This window comes from Hirundo rustica, chromosome 7, assembly GCF_015227805.2.
Source record: "Hirundo rustica isolate bHirRus1 chromosome 7, bHirRus1.pri.v3, whole genome shotgun sequence".
Lineage (NCBI taxonomy): Eukaryota > Metazoa > Chordata > Aves > Passeriformes > Hirundinidae > Hirundo > Hirundo rustica.
In genome coordinates, this window is record NC_053456.1 from 14,377,277 (window position 1) to 14,394,546 (window position 17,270).

A 17,270-nucleotide genomic window follows, 5' to 3' on the forward strand; every position below is an offset into this window, starting at 1 on the left:
AGGGCAGTGACTGTCCCCCTGTACCCAACACTTGACAACGGTCAAGTGCTGTGACCATTTCAGGCCCCTCAGCTCAGGAAGGTGAGTTCAGGTGCCAGACAAGGGCAACAGAGCTGTGAAGGGTCTGGAGCACAGGTACTATGAGGAGCTGTTGAGAAAGCTGGGGATGTTTGGCCTGGAGAGGAGGAGGCTCAGGGGAGAGCCTATCACTCTGTACAACCGCATTGTAGCTAGTGGAGGGAGGGCTCTCCTCCCAGGCAGCCAGGATGGGAGAACACGGGCTCAAGCTGCACCAGAGGAAGTTTAGGTTAGACATTAGAAGAATTTCTTTACAGAAAGGGTGATTAGACACTGGAATGGGCTGCCCAGGGAGGTGGGGAGTCACTGTCCCTGGAGGTGGTTAAGGAAAGACTGGCCGTGGCACTCGGTGCCATGGTGTGGTTGACATGGTGGTATTTGGTCACGGGCTGAACTCGATGATCACAGCAGTCTTTTCCAACCTACCACCAATATTGAAAAATGACAAAGCAGCCTTTCGCCAATGCTAGCTGCTGCTCCTAACCCCGGGGGGCAGACTCCTTCCTAACTGCTTACAAGTGCCGTGACCCTTTCTCACACATCAGCTTCCCGCTCAGTCACCATTCAGGAACAGCACACACTAGCATGCCAGACCCACACACCACGGGCAGCCAGCGAGGGTGTCCGCCCCGGCCGTAGTGCGCTGGGTGCTGGCTGAGGTAAGGCTTCAGCCAGGGGCCGGCCCCGGAGTCCCGGCTACCCCCACGGAACGCCAGCGCCCCCGAGATGGCGCCGCGACCGGAAAACTACATTTCCCACCGCCCCGCAGGCGCCGCGCGCCGCTCTCATCTCCCGGCGTGCTGTGCGCTCCCAGACACTTGGCGGCACCGGGCGGTAGCGCAGGGCCTGCTGGGAGCTGTAGTCCCTCAACGGCCGTCCGGGCCGTCCCCGCCGGCGGTGAGCAGACGGCGGAGCCCCCGGGGCGGGCGGGGAACACGGCCTGACCTCCGGGAGCCTGGGGCCGGCGGGTGGCGGCGGGGGGACCCGAGGGACAGGGTGGGCCGGGACCTCCGTGATGTTTGGGACGGGAGCCTATCCGGCTCATGGGAGGGGAGTGGGCAGAGGGTGAACCTTCCCCACCGCCCGCAGGGAGGTGAGAAACGGAGGGGCCAGGCGTCCCGCAGGACATGGGGCAGCGAACGCATGGAGCGAGGCGGGCTGCTGGGAGATGTCATGGGAGCCAGGCCCTCGCTTCTGTTTGAACGTCTGTGACCTGCGAGTGGAGGTTTCTCATGAGGAGTTTGCTTTGTCCTGTGGGGTTCAGCATGTATCGGCCACGCTCTGTGAGATACCCAGGAACCGAAGGTGAACGGGGAAGATGGGCATCGTCCCATCTTTGCTAATAGGTAGCTGAAATAGGACACACTTCCACCAAAGACTGTGCAGGGATGTAATCTTTGCCTGCATGTGTCTTTGCAGGGCTGGCTCTCCAGTGCAGGGTGCTTTACTATTTTATTAGTTCTGCTGGGAATTGCAGAGAAGAGTACTCAGAACTGTAGTGGAATAGGAGTTTTCTCCTCTTTCCGTATGTTTTATCTATGCAGGACTGCCATGCAAGGCCTTATCAGTGTCTGTCACCATCTAATTGCTGATAATGGCTCAGCATTGGTGTGACAGCTTTGCTGTACTACTAGATTTGTGTAGGATCAGTTACAGTAATACTTGATCATTAATAACACTAAGTTATCAATACAATAATACTTCTTTTCTTTCTTTTTCTGTAGACTGGCCTTTCTTCCTCTAAAGAAGCAGGTGCCTCTGTGATTAGTTCCCAATGTAGTTTTGGTACAGATTTGTTGTTAGAATTGTTGAAGATGTCATCAGGCCTTACAGAGGAGCAAAAGAGAAGGATTGAAGAGAACCGCCAGCTAGCTTTGGCTAGGAGAGCAGAGAGGCTGGCAGCCCAGAGAGCTGGGCACACGGGCATCGCTGCACCTCTGCACAAAGAACAGAGTCTGGGCAATCCGGGAAGCTCAAAGGAAGTAAACAATCATGTCGGGTTCACCAGCCAGCACCAGCAGAATCCAAACACGCCTGTGGAGCAGAAGAGTTGTCACCAGAAAGGCTATAACCATTACACTGCAAACCAACAGATGGCTGGCTCATGCAGAGAGCAGCAAAAGAGTTGTTCAGAGGACACGGAACAAGCAGGTGGCCTTAAGCAGTTTCCTGCAACGATCCCAAATTCTCTGAGTTATTCCCATAAACATTACTTGGATGCTCGTAGTCAGGAACATGGACAACACACTTTAATTAACCATGGAACATTCCAGCAGCCCAAATGCTACCCAGCTTTCAAAAACCCCACTGAACCACCTCATCCAAGATTCATTGATAACGGGCATCCTGATGGTAGTAAAGATTTACAAACTCAGAACAAATCTGCCATTAAATGTGTTTCACCACCAAGCAGTGCTGCCCTGAGTGATTCAGAAATGCTGATGAACATAAACAGAGCGACAGAAAGAGCAGGGGGAGGTTTTGTCTCTCAGGCCAGTGGTAGGATGCAGAAGCTGACTAGCTCTGCTGCTGTGGGCTCTGCCTTTGAAGCAGCCTCTCACAAGAAAGCAAATAATGTTACAAAAGGAAAATGTGTGAAATACGGGGAAGACCGATTCCAGGTTGAAATAGGGTATAATGCTGAACTTATTGCTGTGTTTAAAAAGGTACCAAGCAAAGCCTATGGTAAGAATTGTTTGTTTGCTGTTATCTGTGTTTGAAATTCGGTTGAAGTTTTGGCATCTGCTGCTATTGTAGTTTCTACTTGCTCTTACCAGTGTACCTATTGGTGGGGTGGAATATATGGTATTAATGGGGTATTAGAGAAGTAAATACAGATAAAATTGAAAATATCCTCATGGATTCTGTACATAAATATCTTGAGCTTGGATATAGAAAAGAAGTCAGAAGCCTTGCTGCTCCTAAGAGCAGTGCTCTGGGAAGTTTAGTGGCAGCAGCTAATCAGGGTTTTTTGGAAGTGAAGGAAGCAAAGTTATTCATAAACTATTGATTTCACTATTGATTTCATAAACTGGGATGTGAAAATGGCTCACTTCAGCTACAGTTCAGGGTTATGAGGTGATTCTGTTTCCTGGGTTATGCAGAGCCGTGGAATCTCCCCGTTTTGTCTTTCTTCTGATCTTTTACCTCTGCCTTTATTTGTTATATTCTGTTTTTGTTTTCCCTCATGTGTTGCTGATCCCTGTGAATGGCTGTGAATTCTTCTTGTCTTAGTATTGATATTCCCCATGGCTTTCTCTGGTGTCATGTAGCTGTAAACTTGGGCATAACTGTTTTTCAGATGTGTGGCAAAAAGTTTGCATGAGTAGATTGAATACTTCTACCTCATGTGAATGTTTCATACCACCACTTTTTTTCTGCCCCAAATGATTCATATTCTGCCCTATTGCTCTTGCCCTACTTTAGATCCTGCTACGAAAAAATGGAATTTCAGCATGGAAGATTACAGCAGTCTCTGTAAGTAAATGCTGAACGATAAAAAACAAGCTGAATCTTGACACCCCCTCCTTCCCCTGCTTTCCATAGTTATTGTTTAGCTTTGTTAGTCTCTTGAGTAATAAGAGTAGTGCTACTTAAAGATAACGTCTATGCTTTAGGCATCGAGCCATAACATAACATTTTTCTAATACTTTGCAGTTGATTAGAAATAATTTAATTTTTTATGCAGTCTAAATACCAAGCACAGGTTGCACTTTCTCTACCACTGAATTTTTCAGAAACCAGCAAGAACATAGGAATATTATCTGCGGTGCTGGTACTTGTTTTGAATTTGCTTTGAAAACTGAGCGTGTTCCAGTGGCTAATGCTTTATTTCTGGGTCCATTCATGTATTTGCTTTTTAAATAACTCTTATATACACACTTCTATTGTTAATTTTGTATGTCAGAAAAGTATAAAGGGTAGTTCTCTAGGGTTTTGAGTGAGACTGAAAATGAATCTGCCCTTTTTTTGGTATAACAAGTGTGGGTTTATCTTTTTTTTTCCTCTCTCCTTCATGTTAGTCTGGAAAGATTGAGAGATTATAGAGGCAAACACTTCAGGTAGGCTTTTCAAAAGCACACTGTATTGAAGTGAGTGATAAATCACTATTGATTTCAGTGGGAACAGAATTAGGCCTGTGTTGAGCGTTTTGAAAAACCACAGTTGAGTGCTGGTGTTTTAGCTTCCCATGTGGCTTGCCACACATTTATAATTTAAATGCTGTTGGCTTGCTTGAAATATATCAAGTACAGATGAAAGCACAGTCTCTGTATCAAGGAGCTTGCAAATGAAGAGAATGGTTTTTAGAAATCAGGCATTTTTCTTTAAAGCTTTGAAATATATGAGTACTCTGTGGAAAGTTCCTGTTTACAAGTGGAGAAAGTATGTGACCAACACTGGCCTGTGAAATTGGGGAAAATAGCCTGAGAAATGGAAACTAACTTAAAAGGGCCTTGAAAAAGTGGAAGTGTAAACCAATTCTTTTTAAAGTTCCCACTTGTAATTTAGTTTTTCTGAATAATGTGGTCCTGTATCACCTTCTTTTCCTTTGCACTATAAATTAAACATGCAGTCAAGCCTAGAAACAAACGTTGAAATAAAGGAGTAAAATGGGCTTTTTTTCCCCCTAATTTCTTTCAGTTTTAGTTGTAGAGATGACACAATGCTAAACCAGTAGCATCTAAAATCTTTTGCTTGGTGCATTGGGAGGAGAAGGTCTAAATTGGTGGTTTCCAATCCCTCTAATTTAAAAATTATTTTCAGTGGGTACTCTTAAACTTTTTATTTGGAGTAGAAATCTTACATGCTTGGATTTATTCAGGAAGTCACTTATTTAAAAATAAGGTTGGATGAAATCCAGAGGGTTTATTTTTTAATTGATTAGGAAGAAATTGTCTGAATTTCTTTCTCCATTTTCACATCTTGACCACCGAACTTAAAGTTTGTACTTTTTTTGTTGCGTATCAGTTTTCTGGACTAAAAAAGAAGCAGAATGGATCATGATGTGCAGCTCAATGCTCAAAGGCCTGGATTCACCTGGGCTTATTCTAAACAGCTCCCAGAGAGGGGAAGTTGCCTTCCACAAGTACTTGGAGGCAGAGTGTGCTTAATGGTCCCCTGCTTTTGTGTCTGATGGACTCTGGAGATGTTCATGACTTTGTGTTACAGGAGTATCTGTGAGCTGGAGGATCTGTGAGCTGGAGGCTTAGGGACAAACTTCACTACTTTGGCGCTGTAAAAACGATAAGAAATTGTGTTCCCATTCCTTAACCATCAGAGTTCAGTTATAGTAATAAAGACAACACATGGGTATAGATTGGCAGAGAAACACATGTTTATTACTGTGGATAGCTGTGTTCTCAGGCTAACATCTGTAAAACGCTGTGTCCCTCCTCTCTCCGTGCCCTTGCATTGTGCCAGAGGTGATTGCTGGTGATGGGTAAGACAGGAGTGCAGATGGCTGGGTGGAAGTGCAGGTCTAACTGTAAGACATGGAATGAAAGGTAATGAACTTAAATTGTAACAAAAGAGATTTAGGAATTTGGACTAGATTCCTTTCTACAGCCCTGTGAATACACAGCATTCCTCCTGGATTGATTGTCTATCAGACATTGACGTGAGGCAGGAGGCAGATATTTTTAAATCTTTCTCTTTTGCTGTTTACAGAAACACCTTCCCATCTTTTCAGACACGCTATTGATCACCGTGCCCTTGTCCCTGTGATTTTCTGAGCGAAAGCACTGTACGGCTGTGTGCAATTTACTGCTAAATGTGCTTCTGCAGATTGCTTGCCCTGGCCTAGGGAGCCACATTTTAGGATTGCTGACAGAGAGGGAGCTTAGTGTAATCACAGTGCTGGACAGGCCCTCGTTCACTTACTATCACGTTCCCTTGGCTCCTGCTGTATTCTCTGTGCAAAATCCCACCAACCCGCTCCTCCAGGCCATTGCTTATCTATTCTTTGTCCCTGTGAATGAAAGCAGGGATTCATCATTCCTTTTAAACTTGTGTGTGTTCTTTGTTATTAATTCTTTTCTATATCTCTATGCTTTTCTCCCTAGTGGAGGCAGCAAATCAACTTTCATCAGTTATTCTGGCACCACTGGAAGAAGGAAATGTGGTTGGCTTGGCATCAGGCTCTCATTTTCCTGGCAGCAGGGTTGATGTGAAATCCCTCTTGAAGATGTGTAAGAACTGGAAGAAACCCTCAGCCCTTGTCAAAGGGAAATGTGTGCTTATCTCTCGCTTGCGATTTGAGGTTGATATTGGCTATTCTGCAGAAGTGATTGGAGCGTTCAAACAGATGGATTCCAGAAATTATGGTGAGTCTCCTGCTGTGTCTGCTTTCTAATAATGGCCTTGTTGGGGCTGCTCTTGCTTCATAGAAGAGAGGTTGTGAGAGTACATCCCTCTGAAAGAGCATCAGAGAATGTGCTTTGGTGAAGATTTTACATGATCTTATAGTTCTAGTTCAGTGTTGTGTCTGTGTCCAGCACTTTATCCCATGGCAGAACATGTCCTCTTCTGAACCTGTTAGCTGAGGTGATACATTTCAGATCTCAGCATGATTACATCCACATTTACTGTAAATATTGTAAATGAGGTGAGTTGTGCTAATAATTTGCCAGCGGTATGCAGACCATGCAAAGTTATTTTCTTTATTATCAAATGCGGTTGGATTTTCTCTTCTGTTTTACTGTGGTGTACAGACTGCCTGAGCAGATTTAATTTACCAGGAGTTTTACTAATGTTTTCAAGGCGAGTGTAACTCTAGAGCACTTTTTATGTTGGCATTTAAATTTCAATGGTAAATATAATTTTTTTCCCCACTAGTGATTTGGGAAATGAGACACAGAATGGTGAGGTGACATGCACAGTGTCACAGAAGATCAGTGACAGCATGGAGAAGAAATTCTGGAGCTCTAGTTCTTTAGGCAGGGCCCCACTTGGCTCATTGTGTCTTCACCTGACTCTGAATTCAGTCTTCTTTCCCTGGATGTTGTACACAGATGCTACACAGGGATAAGCCTGCCAGATAGATCTGGCATTGATGTTACATTTTGGATATTGATGAATTGAATTTCCTCCTCTAGCCTCCTAAGCACTTTGACTGTAGGGTATGGAGGCACAACTGAAAGTGAGTGTTCTTCTGACTGAAGTCAGAGTTTGCACACATTCTCCATCCCTTCTTGCAGTGAAGAGAAAATGGTTGCCAAAATGCATGATCAGATGGGTTAATTGGGAGAGCTGATCTTGGCTTTCTCTGGTGATACCACCGTTACTAGATGTGTGGTCATACTTTTAAATCTTCTCCAAACTGTTTGCTTAACATGAAAGCAAACAGAGGAGAATTTATTTTGATCAGTGGTTCTGAAATGCAGAGGTTATAGGTTGATTGACAAGTTCTTATGGACAGAAAATTGTCTTTTTTTAAAAGAGACTTATGATAGCATTTGTTGTAACTGTTGCAGATATGAATACCAGAAAGTGGAATTTCCTGCTGGAGGATTACCCCAAACTAAGTGAGTAGCTGCATTTCTCCAGTGAGGGAGAACTTCCTGTGCATCAGTTTCTGTCTGTTGCCTTTTCCTTTATGCATCTGTGTAATGCTGCTGAAACTGTGACTTGCCAAGCTGAAATGTAGAACTGTTTTCATGTGGTTTCTTTTTTAATAGATGCAGCTTTGCAGAATAATCCAGTCTCTGCAGCATGCTTCTAGCACATCTGCTTCTCGGGTTTTTATGTTCAGTTAAGTTTATGGAGTGCTTTGAGATGAATAGTCTTACACAAGTCCTAAGTACTATAACTTTATTTATCATCCCAGTCGGCATGCTGTGTTTGCTTTGGTGCTCATGTGAGGGTTTATGGCTGTGGAATTTGGTTGGGGTAAATTTCAGAAGGGTAATAAGCCAGGTGCTGTGTGCACATCCTTAGGAAATGCTGAAATGCTGTTTCTCAGAGTAGATTTTCTCCAGCATGGGCTCCTGCTTCCATGGGATACCAGTGTATGTTTAATAATTGAGTAAGGGCATGCTTCTATGATGCATATCTTAATAACATTAGTAATGGTTGTAGGGCTGAAAGCCATGTGGTGGGGCTGTGTGAGAAGGCCAGGTCTTGAAAACAAGTGAGTGTGTCTTGGAGGAGACTGTTATGAAACTGCAGGGGTGGAATGTTGACATTCCTGATTTTGGTGAGAGCTGATGATCGCTCACAATTTGGTCAAAAGATCTTTTGTGCATGCAAAGGGCCTGATCCTGTAGCCTGTGCCAGGCAGTCTGAGCAGGCACATCACCTCCTAGTCTGTCATAGGCTTGGTCATGCTGGCTGGCAGTTGTACGCGTTACATGAGGTATTCAGAATCCCACAGATTTGAGGGGGAAAAAAAAAAAAAAAAATCCATGAATCTTGCAGAGTGTAATTTGTGAGGGCATTTGAGGATTCCAGCACGTGCCTTTTAGAGGAACAGCATTTGCTTTGTTGCCTATTCATTTGCCTACATCAAAATTAAAAAAAAAGAGAGTTTAGCAAGGCTGGTTGCCATTTCCAGCAGAGAGATCTGTTAGCTGGGAACTGTTTGTAGAGGTTAATATCTCTTTGCCTAGTTGCTCAGTCATCTTTATATAAAGGTCACTTCACTAAAAACTGTCTCTTGCATGAATCATGCTGGTGGCAGATACATCTTAATCACTCTCCCAGCTCATGTACAGAACAATAGCAACAGAATTTTCAGTGAGCAAATTGTAGCAATTATGCTAACACATAGCTTGGTCTGTGAGTGTAATAACAAGCTTGTGCTGTTCTTCGGGTGGAGAGCGTTCCTGCTATTGAAGAAGAAGAGATTAAACTGGAGAGTTTAAAAAGTTTGGTCATTGCCCAACCACAAATGGAAATCTTTTCATATGTATATTTCTTGGAATTGCTTTCCCCCTTTATATGGCAAGGGTCCATCCTGCTGTTTTCCTCTTGGAGACAACTGAAACGAAAATACCTAACTGAATTCTGGTGCATTTACTGCTGGTATAGTGAGTTCTTATTTTAGTTGTTTTTCCAAGCAGTTTTTTTTTTGTTTTCTGGAATTCATGTACAAACTGACTACTAAAGAAAAAAGGAAGTTGCTTCCTGCAATAGAAACCTGTGCACCTGCATTTCTGCTCCTAGTGCAGAGGTGTCTTTGATTTCATAGTCCCTGGACAAAAAATCTTAAATTAGTTTTCCTGGTCACAGCATGTTTAAAACTGGTGTTTATTTTCTTAAAAATTAACTGTTGGATTAGAAAGAAACACTTCTATTTTTGAGGGGGTGGGATAGAGAGGCTGCTGGAGGAGGCTAAAAGAAGGTTGTCCAAGAGGAGAATTGGCTAGATGCTGTGATCGTTATGATGCATGGGTTGAAAAGATGAAGGCTCTGAGGTCTTGGCATAATGGATGCTGGAGATCCCTTTAGTCCAGCTGGGAAGGTAAAATTGTGAGGCTTCATGGGTGAAGGAGCAGTAGTGTTGAGGAACTGAAGTGGCTGCCTCTAAGCTGGTTCTGGCCTGTAAGCTGCTTCTGTCCAGGAGAGCAGCAGTGGCCACCAGCTGAGCAGGGAGGTGCTCTTGGTTTGTTGGAGTGCTGCTGCTGCTGGTGGTTAACGAGCTGTTTCTCAGAGTCTTGAGATGCCTAATGTAGTAAATAAATGTGGTAAAGTGGAGGCAGAGCCCAACTGTGAATTCAGGGAACAGGAGGAGAAGAGAGTTTTCAAAATTGAAGATGAATGATATTCTTTAGGTAACTGTCTTGGGTCACTTCTGATCATTTTGGCTCAGTGGGAACCTCAGACGTGTAGAATCCCAAGGTCAAGATAAAGATGTCCCTGCTTTCTAGGCTTCAGGAGCTCTTTTGTTCAAATCTGTACTTTCATTTCTAAGTATGCCCTAAGCTGCCCTCAGCATGAATAATCCAGCTCCAGCTGTATTAGTAGCAATTGTCTCTGAATGATGGCATCAGACTTTCCAAGTCTGAGGGGAGATGTGATTCATCATGTGGTTCTGAATTAGACTTCAGGGAAGAAGCTGGGCTTACTAACACCTGTGCATGATGCTGTGAGTTCTGTGAACTTGTCTCAGCGTAGGAAATTATATTTTTGACGAGGTTGAGGGTTGTGTCCTGAGTTCCGTAATGGAAGCTGTGTGTACGTTGTCCCTTCAGATAATAAACTGCTCTGTTCTTTGCAGTGCAAGTGTTACTGAGCCTCGTGTCTGTAGAAGTGGAGCCGCTGCCTGAAGCAGTAATTAAGACCTTTGCTGCTCAACTCCAGAGATCTCCATCACAGACAGACATTCCTGATGCTGACCTTTCAGCAGTGGACTCCAAAATTGTGACGAGCCTCATGCCCTTTCAGCGGGAAGGTGTGAAGTATGTCCTTTTTGCATGCTGTTAAGTGCTAGTCCTTGTCTAGAACTGTGTTGTTTATATTGGTGCCCAGGTTACCTTTTTGTCTGTGGAGGGTTCTGCCTTTCTCTAGGGTGTGGGTCTATTATATTCTGGCACTTTGAGCTCTTCTTGATTGTTTGGTACAGTATGGTTTGTTGGGATTTTTTTTTTTTTTTAATTTTTAATCATTTTTTGAGTGACACATCTGTTTTATTTCTAGATAGAATTCATCATGAGTCAGGTGGAAAGTAGTATCTTGCTGGTCTAAAAAATTGTTCAAATGATACATCTCTGATCTCTCTCTTGTGATTCAGTATGTTCATAATTGTCATATGATTTTTTTTTTTTTGGTAAGGTAATTGGTTTTTTTCCCAACTGCGTGTCTTCAGTTGTTGTTTTTTGAATATTAAATACGCATGGGAAGGGACCAGGAAATGGGACCCAAGCCCTAAAAGATTTAAAATTGCTCATTATATGTACAGAAAAAAATGTAAATGTCCCTGTCCCCATCATATATGATCATTAGTTATTGATTTCAATATGCAGTCCAGGACAGTCTGTACTTAATGGTCTTAAATTGCTATTGTTTTTAGTAATAATTTCTTAGCTCCGCCAGAATGAACTCTGGAAGAACAATGTGAGTAATATAATGGAAAGAATGTGCTTAAAATAATTGTAAGATCTTGAGACCATTTTTCATATGAAATCAAAATCTCTAAGGACTGGGCTGAACCACTCTGTTCAGGAACTTCCAAGATTTGAGAGGCTTGTGAGAGTTGCTTCCTTGTATGAAGGCTGAGGGAGAAAATCCAGGTTTACTGAAGAACCCAGATCACTTCCAGGGGATCCACATTAGAGGCTCAGCCATGGCTTGTGTTCATCTTGGTTGCCATTTCTTGACTCCTCTTTCCCTCTCTATTTTCCCCAGTTTCGCAATTTCCAGAAATGGACGTTTGCTCCTCGCTGATGACATGGGCCTGGGCAAGACCATCCAGGCCATCTGCATTGCTGCCTATTACCAGCAGGACTGGCCCTTGCTGGTGGTCACTCCTTCTTCCGTGAGGTTTACGTGGGCAGAGGTACTGTGAGCTTGGGCACGTGCATGGGGTCAGTAAAGAGCCTGTGTGATGGTTAGACTATACTGTGCTTTGCAAAAGTTAAACTTCGAAATGTATTAAGGCAAAGAAACAAAAAATTGTACTGATTTAGAAACCTGATGATGGGAAATTATTTGGTGTTGACTGTATGGTATATGCCTAATTTTTCTTTAATTGGCTGATTTTTTTTTTTTTTTTTTTTTTTTTTTTTTTTTTTTTTTTTTTTTTTTTTTTTTTTTTTGGTAGTCTAGCTGTTCTGTTGGGGAGGGGGACAGCTAGAGAAAGTGTGTCCTCTGACCCTCTGTTAACTTTGTTCTTGCAAGTCAGTTGGCTCCAAGGGGGTATTTTACTCATCAGTGTCAAAGATATTTTACTCATCAGTGTCAAAGATAATAGTTACATTCAAGCAATTGTCTTGTATTCGAGCCCATCATAGCAGTATTTGCCCGTTCCTTGGTTGGAACAGAGGCTCAGATGTCGGGATTCTCCAGTCTGTTCAAAGGGCCCCATTATCATCATCATTAAGTGTCTGTCATAATATGTCTTTTGGCCTGTCCAGTGTATGCTGCTGACTCCTCTGATTACTTTATTAATGTTGGTCAAAGCCCAAGAAAACTTGCATGGTTGAGAAATGTGTCTTGACATAAATCACTGCCATAGTGATAAAACACTGAGATTGTTGGGTTGCCATAGGCTAGTGAAATGTTCACTGTGGGGGAAAAAGGTGAGCCAGAGCTTTTAGGTCAGTAAATTCTTTCCAAAGAAGGAGGAGATGGGAGTTTAGCTTTTCCTGGAATATAGCATTGATGAGGAAAGTATTGATTTGGATTTGCTGGTTTTGTGCTACAACCAGGTTGTTAGAGCATCTTGGTTTGTGTTTTGATATCCAGTAGTGCAACAAAATGCAGGGTGAAAAGAAAATAAAGTTGTTTACTGAAAAAGGGAGTGATGCACCTCATACTTGAAATCTCAAGGTCTGTAGACCTGTGGAACAACACTGAACCTGAATCCATCGCTTCTGTGGGATATATATCTACCAGGAACAATTTGGGCCTACTTCCTGAAGTAGGAAGGGCATGGGCAACTGCAAATAAACTTCTACATTCTGCTTCAGGAGATTTAAGAAATATGAGGCATTTTTGTCTGGTTGGTTTTGGTTTTTAATTTGAGTGCTTGATTTCTTCCTTCCCTTGCTCCCAGCTGCCCAGGAGGCTCTTGTGGGAGATGTTTCATTAGGACGTTTTGACTTAGAGATCTGGTTGATTTTTGAGTATGTGATGGATGCAAATGTAAGAAAAATGTGTCACAGAAATTCAGAAGGTGAAATTTATTATAGTCTATAATCTACTCAGTTCATTCTTGTACAGATGTGTTTTACTGTAATGGTAGAAGCTTTTGTGATGTCTCTGGAACCAAATTGGCAGAAATTTTCTTCATCTTAGCAATATCAGTGTTCTTTTTTAACTTTCTCTGCTCAGGCCACTGAGTGACTTTATAATCAAGGTGCCATAGGAAGCTGGTGGGAAGGGGCAAGGTACTCTTGGATCAAAAGTCTTGCACCCACATGCATTTCAACATTGAAACTTAAATAATTAACAGGGTAGTTTCATAGCACTTCTTGTGGACAGCACCCTGTGAAAAATTCAGGATCAATTTTATGGTGTAAATTAGTCCCATGCCCTTTATAAAAGGGGAGGGCAGTACAGTAGGAGTTCCCAGGTACTTTCCTGTTGCTGCCATCTTTGTCTGAAATTTTGATGTGGTGTCAAGTACATACTTTTTTGGTTGGTATCTAACCTTGCCTACATTTTGGTTGGGGTGCTTTCAGTAAGTGGAGAAGGATAGTTAATTACTACTTTCTCACACATACTGAGAAATGTGTGAGAAGCTCACATTTAAGTCCTGCTGCTGCATGAGGTTGCTGGACAGTGGAGAGGAATGATTGTGGTTGGGGGATTTGAGCAGGCAAAGCTGCTGCAGACAGAGATGCCATTTCTCATCACCATTTGGTTACATTCCTGTAGGGACCAGATCCTGATGGGCCCAGGCAGTTTTCCACAGAGCAACATCAGCAGAACTCAAATGTTGCAGAGAGCTCAGTGTCACTGGGGACAGAATTACAAGGGAAATGGTGGGTGGTCTGGCTAACAGATGGGTTTGGGGGAGGATATCTTGCTCTGGTGTGTGGAGCATTTCAGGAGGTTGATTGAATGACAATTACCACATGAATTTCAGCTGCTGTCATAGAGCAGCTGGTGTGTTGTTAACTTGATCTTTTAATTTTGGGGTTTTTTTTTGTTTTGGGTTGGTTTTTTTTTTGTGGACGTTTTAAGAAGAGGTACTGGAAATGTTTTGTTCATCTGGGTGAGTTGTACTTCACCCTTACTGTGGAGTAAGCATTGCTATAGTGATAGATGTTTACTGCTTAGAAGTCTGTGTTTCACAAACTTAGGTTTCTTGTTGAGTGGGAAAACTAAATTTCCCTGTAAGCAGTGGTCACAGTAGTCTCTGGCTCTGAGCATAGCAGGTAGCTTTCTCAGAAAGTTATGCACATTTCCACTAAAGATCAGATTTTAGTTTGTATTTTGGAGGGCATTACTGGGATTGCTTCGTTTTTGTTTTTTGGGGTTTTTTTTGTTTGTCTGTTGGGTTTTGGGTTTTTTTTTTTTCCAGTAAGAAGGAATAGGGTTGAGCTTTCTTTGCAATGTAAAGTAGATGTTGCTTGTAGCCTGAGGTCTGTTCTTGATGTTCCCACTACCAGGGATGTTGCCATGGAAAGGCTGCTTACCCTTACTGTGCTCCAAAGTGATGTCTAATGGTGGATGGGGTGGGTCCATGTTCTGTGTATTCATGAGGATGTTCTGTGTAGTGCTTTGGGATCTTGGCAAAGAAGATAAACGCTAGAATGCAATTAATTTCTTTCCTCTTCTTCCAGGCATTTCACAGATGGCTTCCATCCTTGAGTCCAGGAAGCACCAATGTCATAGTGAGTGGGAAGGACAACCTAACAGGAAGCTTGATCAACATCGTCAGTTTTGATCTCCTCAGCCGGATGGACAAGCAACTTAAGAGCACATTCCAAGTAGTTATTGTTGTAAGTGGTACATGAAAATTTTCAAGTTAATTCTGCGCTGCAAATGGGGTAGACTTTGTACAGCAAAGAAGTGTGAAGTGGGCCTTACTTAGGACTGAAAGTAACTTGTAATTGTGGCTGTGATCACAGCTGTCTTCATGAATACAAGCATGAAGTTTCTCTGAAACCTTTTGATATAACTAGTAGAGTTTAATTTCTTTGTGATTCCTAAGGTGTGTTTTCATTTTTACTGGTTATTGTGCCTCTCTGATTTCATTGTGCTTGGCCATGGCCTCTGCTGGAGAGAAAAGTGTTTAATGTGGTGTCAATACAGTAGTCTTGGAATTGTGTCTTCTTAAGTCTTGGACTTAAGGGTGGTGTTAGTGTTTATCCAGTAAACCAGACAACCTTTCAACATCAAGTGTGGGTAAAGCATAAAAAAAAATCTCCCTTAGCTTGTGTTCCACTGACAATCTGCATTAAGCCTTCTTTGATCACTTGTATCATTTCTTTTGTAAATTACTTCAAATTCCAGTTTTTATCTTTTTAATGAGCCACAGTAAATGGCATTTTTCTGGGTTTCAGTTACTAAAAATTCAAAATATCTAGTGTTTCAAATCCAGCTTGGATCAATAGAGAGCAAAAGTGTGTATGTAGCTTACTATGAGTATTTGATGTTCTCAGTCTAGTTTCCAGCACACAAATAGACCTGCCCAAAAATCATGACAGCTGGAACCTAATAATCTTTCTGTTTCTCAGCATCAGATGGGAATGTGGTAATAGATGGAGTCAGAGACCAAGCTACTCATGGGGGAACTGATCTTTTTAATTTTTATATTTTTTCTCCTACGCACTCTGACTAAAAATTCTGTCAAGGTGGAAATGCAGATTATTACTTTTGTAGGCTTGAGGCTACTGCCTTGGAGCTTCTAACCAGCCCTGAACTGACAGATGTTCTTTCTGTGTGTTTATATGTTCCTATTTGGACCCTTCATAGGTTTTTACAGATGAGAGTAGTCTTATTGCGTGCTGAGCTTTCCTGCTTTTTCTTCCAATCTTCTTTTGGGGGCTGGGAAAATTATTGTAGCTTATTTGTTATTTAGGAGGGGGAAGGCTGTGCCTGAGAGGCTAAGCAGTTGTATTGTCTTTGCATGCTTTTTTCTACACACATGGAAAGATGAGAATATACCCTTGGAGGGTCCTGACTGCTTTTTGTGCCTTAAGTTCTGCCTTACTATAGCAGTAGAAGTGAAGCCCATTTGAGGGTGATGTCTAAAGTAGGAGGCTATTACCCACCTGGTGAGCCCTATCAGCAGAACAGTTGGATCTTAATTAGATTTCTTTTTTCCTTATCGTTTGCATTATACCCTTATTAAGGGAACTGGCACTGTATAGGCCTCCTATGTTTGCTACATTTAAAAGATACATAGGGGCAAATGAGTATCAGTTATGGAAATAATATTCATCTTTCTCCTGTTCTCTCCAGCCCTCTCTGCTCACTTTTTTTTGGTTTTCATTTATGATTCATGCCTGCGAGGTTTGATTTTTGTTCCGTTTGCTTGCAGCTGCAGGTTTGAGTGCAGGAAGCCTGCTATTCTGCATCCTGTCTTTTTGTTTAAAATTTGATGGGACTATCCCAATGCCTGCAGTATCCTGAATGAAAGGCCTGTAATACTAGATAGCTGAGAATACTGGGAATTTGTTCTGTAACCTGCATTTGGAATATGGATCTGAACTGACTTCACTTTCATGCTTGTTTTCTTTCAGGATGAATCTCATTTCCTGAAGAACACAAAAACTGCACGCTGCCAGGCTGCCATGCCTCTACTCAAGGTGTGTATGCTGTGTGCCAAAGCTCTGATTGCTAACATCAGGCTCCTGGGGGAGTGGTCCTCCACTTACCAGGTTTAGGAGCCAGCAGCTGAATTCTTTTGGTGTGCAAGGGGAAATCCAGGTAATAGTGTAGATCCAAGACTGAAATTTGGTTTTACCACTTCTTTCCATACAAATATTAGACGGCAAAAAGCTTCTAACGGATGCAGATTAAAGTTAAGGATAGTTTCTAGACACTGCAGGGTCCGTACATTAGAAGGTAAATGCAGTTCCTCTTCAGCATTAATTAGCAGTATGTATAAAGTGAAGATGTGATCTGTGATGGCTTTATAGCAACCAACTTTAATATGCAAGATTCTTAATAGCATGCTGAAGATGGTTATCCTTGAATAACTTGGTTGTTCTCCTTAAAGGCCTGACTTGTGCCTTCTCTTGGTTTTCAAATCACTTCAGGCTTTTAATGTTTGGAAACTTAAGTAGGAGGTCCAATTCTGTGAGCAGTTTGAAATACAATAATTAGTGTGTATATCTGAAAATCTTGGAAAATAACAAATTCGCCCCTGTTTTGAGCAAAATGTCAAAAAGCAGCCTCATCCTTTGCTTCTTGAAGCTTTGTAAAGATCAGCTTGTCAAAATTATTTGTAGGCTGCAAGATACGAGAGTGAAAGATGGTAGCTCTTAGGCAGAGGTTAATTGCCTTGTATGCACTTCCTGAGAATTTAGTTTTATGCTGTCACATCACTGGTCTTAAAGAATTGAGAGCTGATGCTTCTG

General features: G+C 42.4%; 1 protein-coding gene across 3 annotated transcripts in view; it reads left to right on the forward strand.

The window, feature by feature from the left end:
* Window positions 1-885: 885 nt before the first annotated feature.
* The window catches only part of SMARCAL1 (SWI/SNF related, matrix associated, actin dependent regulator of chromatin, subfamily a like 1), a 34,828-nt gene continuing 18,443 nt past the window's right edge, over window positions 886-17,270 (forward strand). Inside the window, exons 1-10 of one of the 3 annotated variants that reach the window (XM_058421405.1) lie at window positions 886-975; window positions 1,168-1,383; window positions 1,803-2,763; window positions 3,505-3,555; window positions 6,141-6,401; window positions 7,551-7,601; window positions 10,295-10,475; window positions 11,422-11,572; window positions 14,526-14,684; window positions 16,431-16,496. In XM_058421405.1, coding sequence (XP_058277388.1) covers window positions 1,893-2,763; window positions 3,505-3,555; window positions 6,141-6,401; window positions 7,551-7,601; window positions 10,295-10,475; window positions 11,422-11,572; window positions 14,526-14,684; window positions 16,431-16,496 — 1,791 coding nt within the window. In that variant the 5' untranslated portion in view covers window positions 886-975; window positions 1,168-1,383; window positions 1,803-1,892. The remainder of the gene's footprint in view (window positions 976-1,167; window positions 1,384-1,802; window positions 2,764-3,504; window positions 3,556-6,140; window positions 6,402-7,550; window positions 7,602-10,294; window positions 10,476-11,421; window positions 11,573-14,525; window positions 14,685-16,430; window positions 16,497-17,270) is intronic. The other 2 variants (XM_040070346.2, XM_040070345.2) reach the window with 2 other exon arrangements.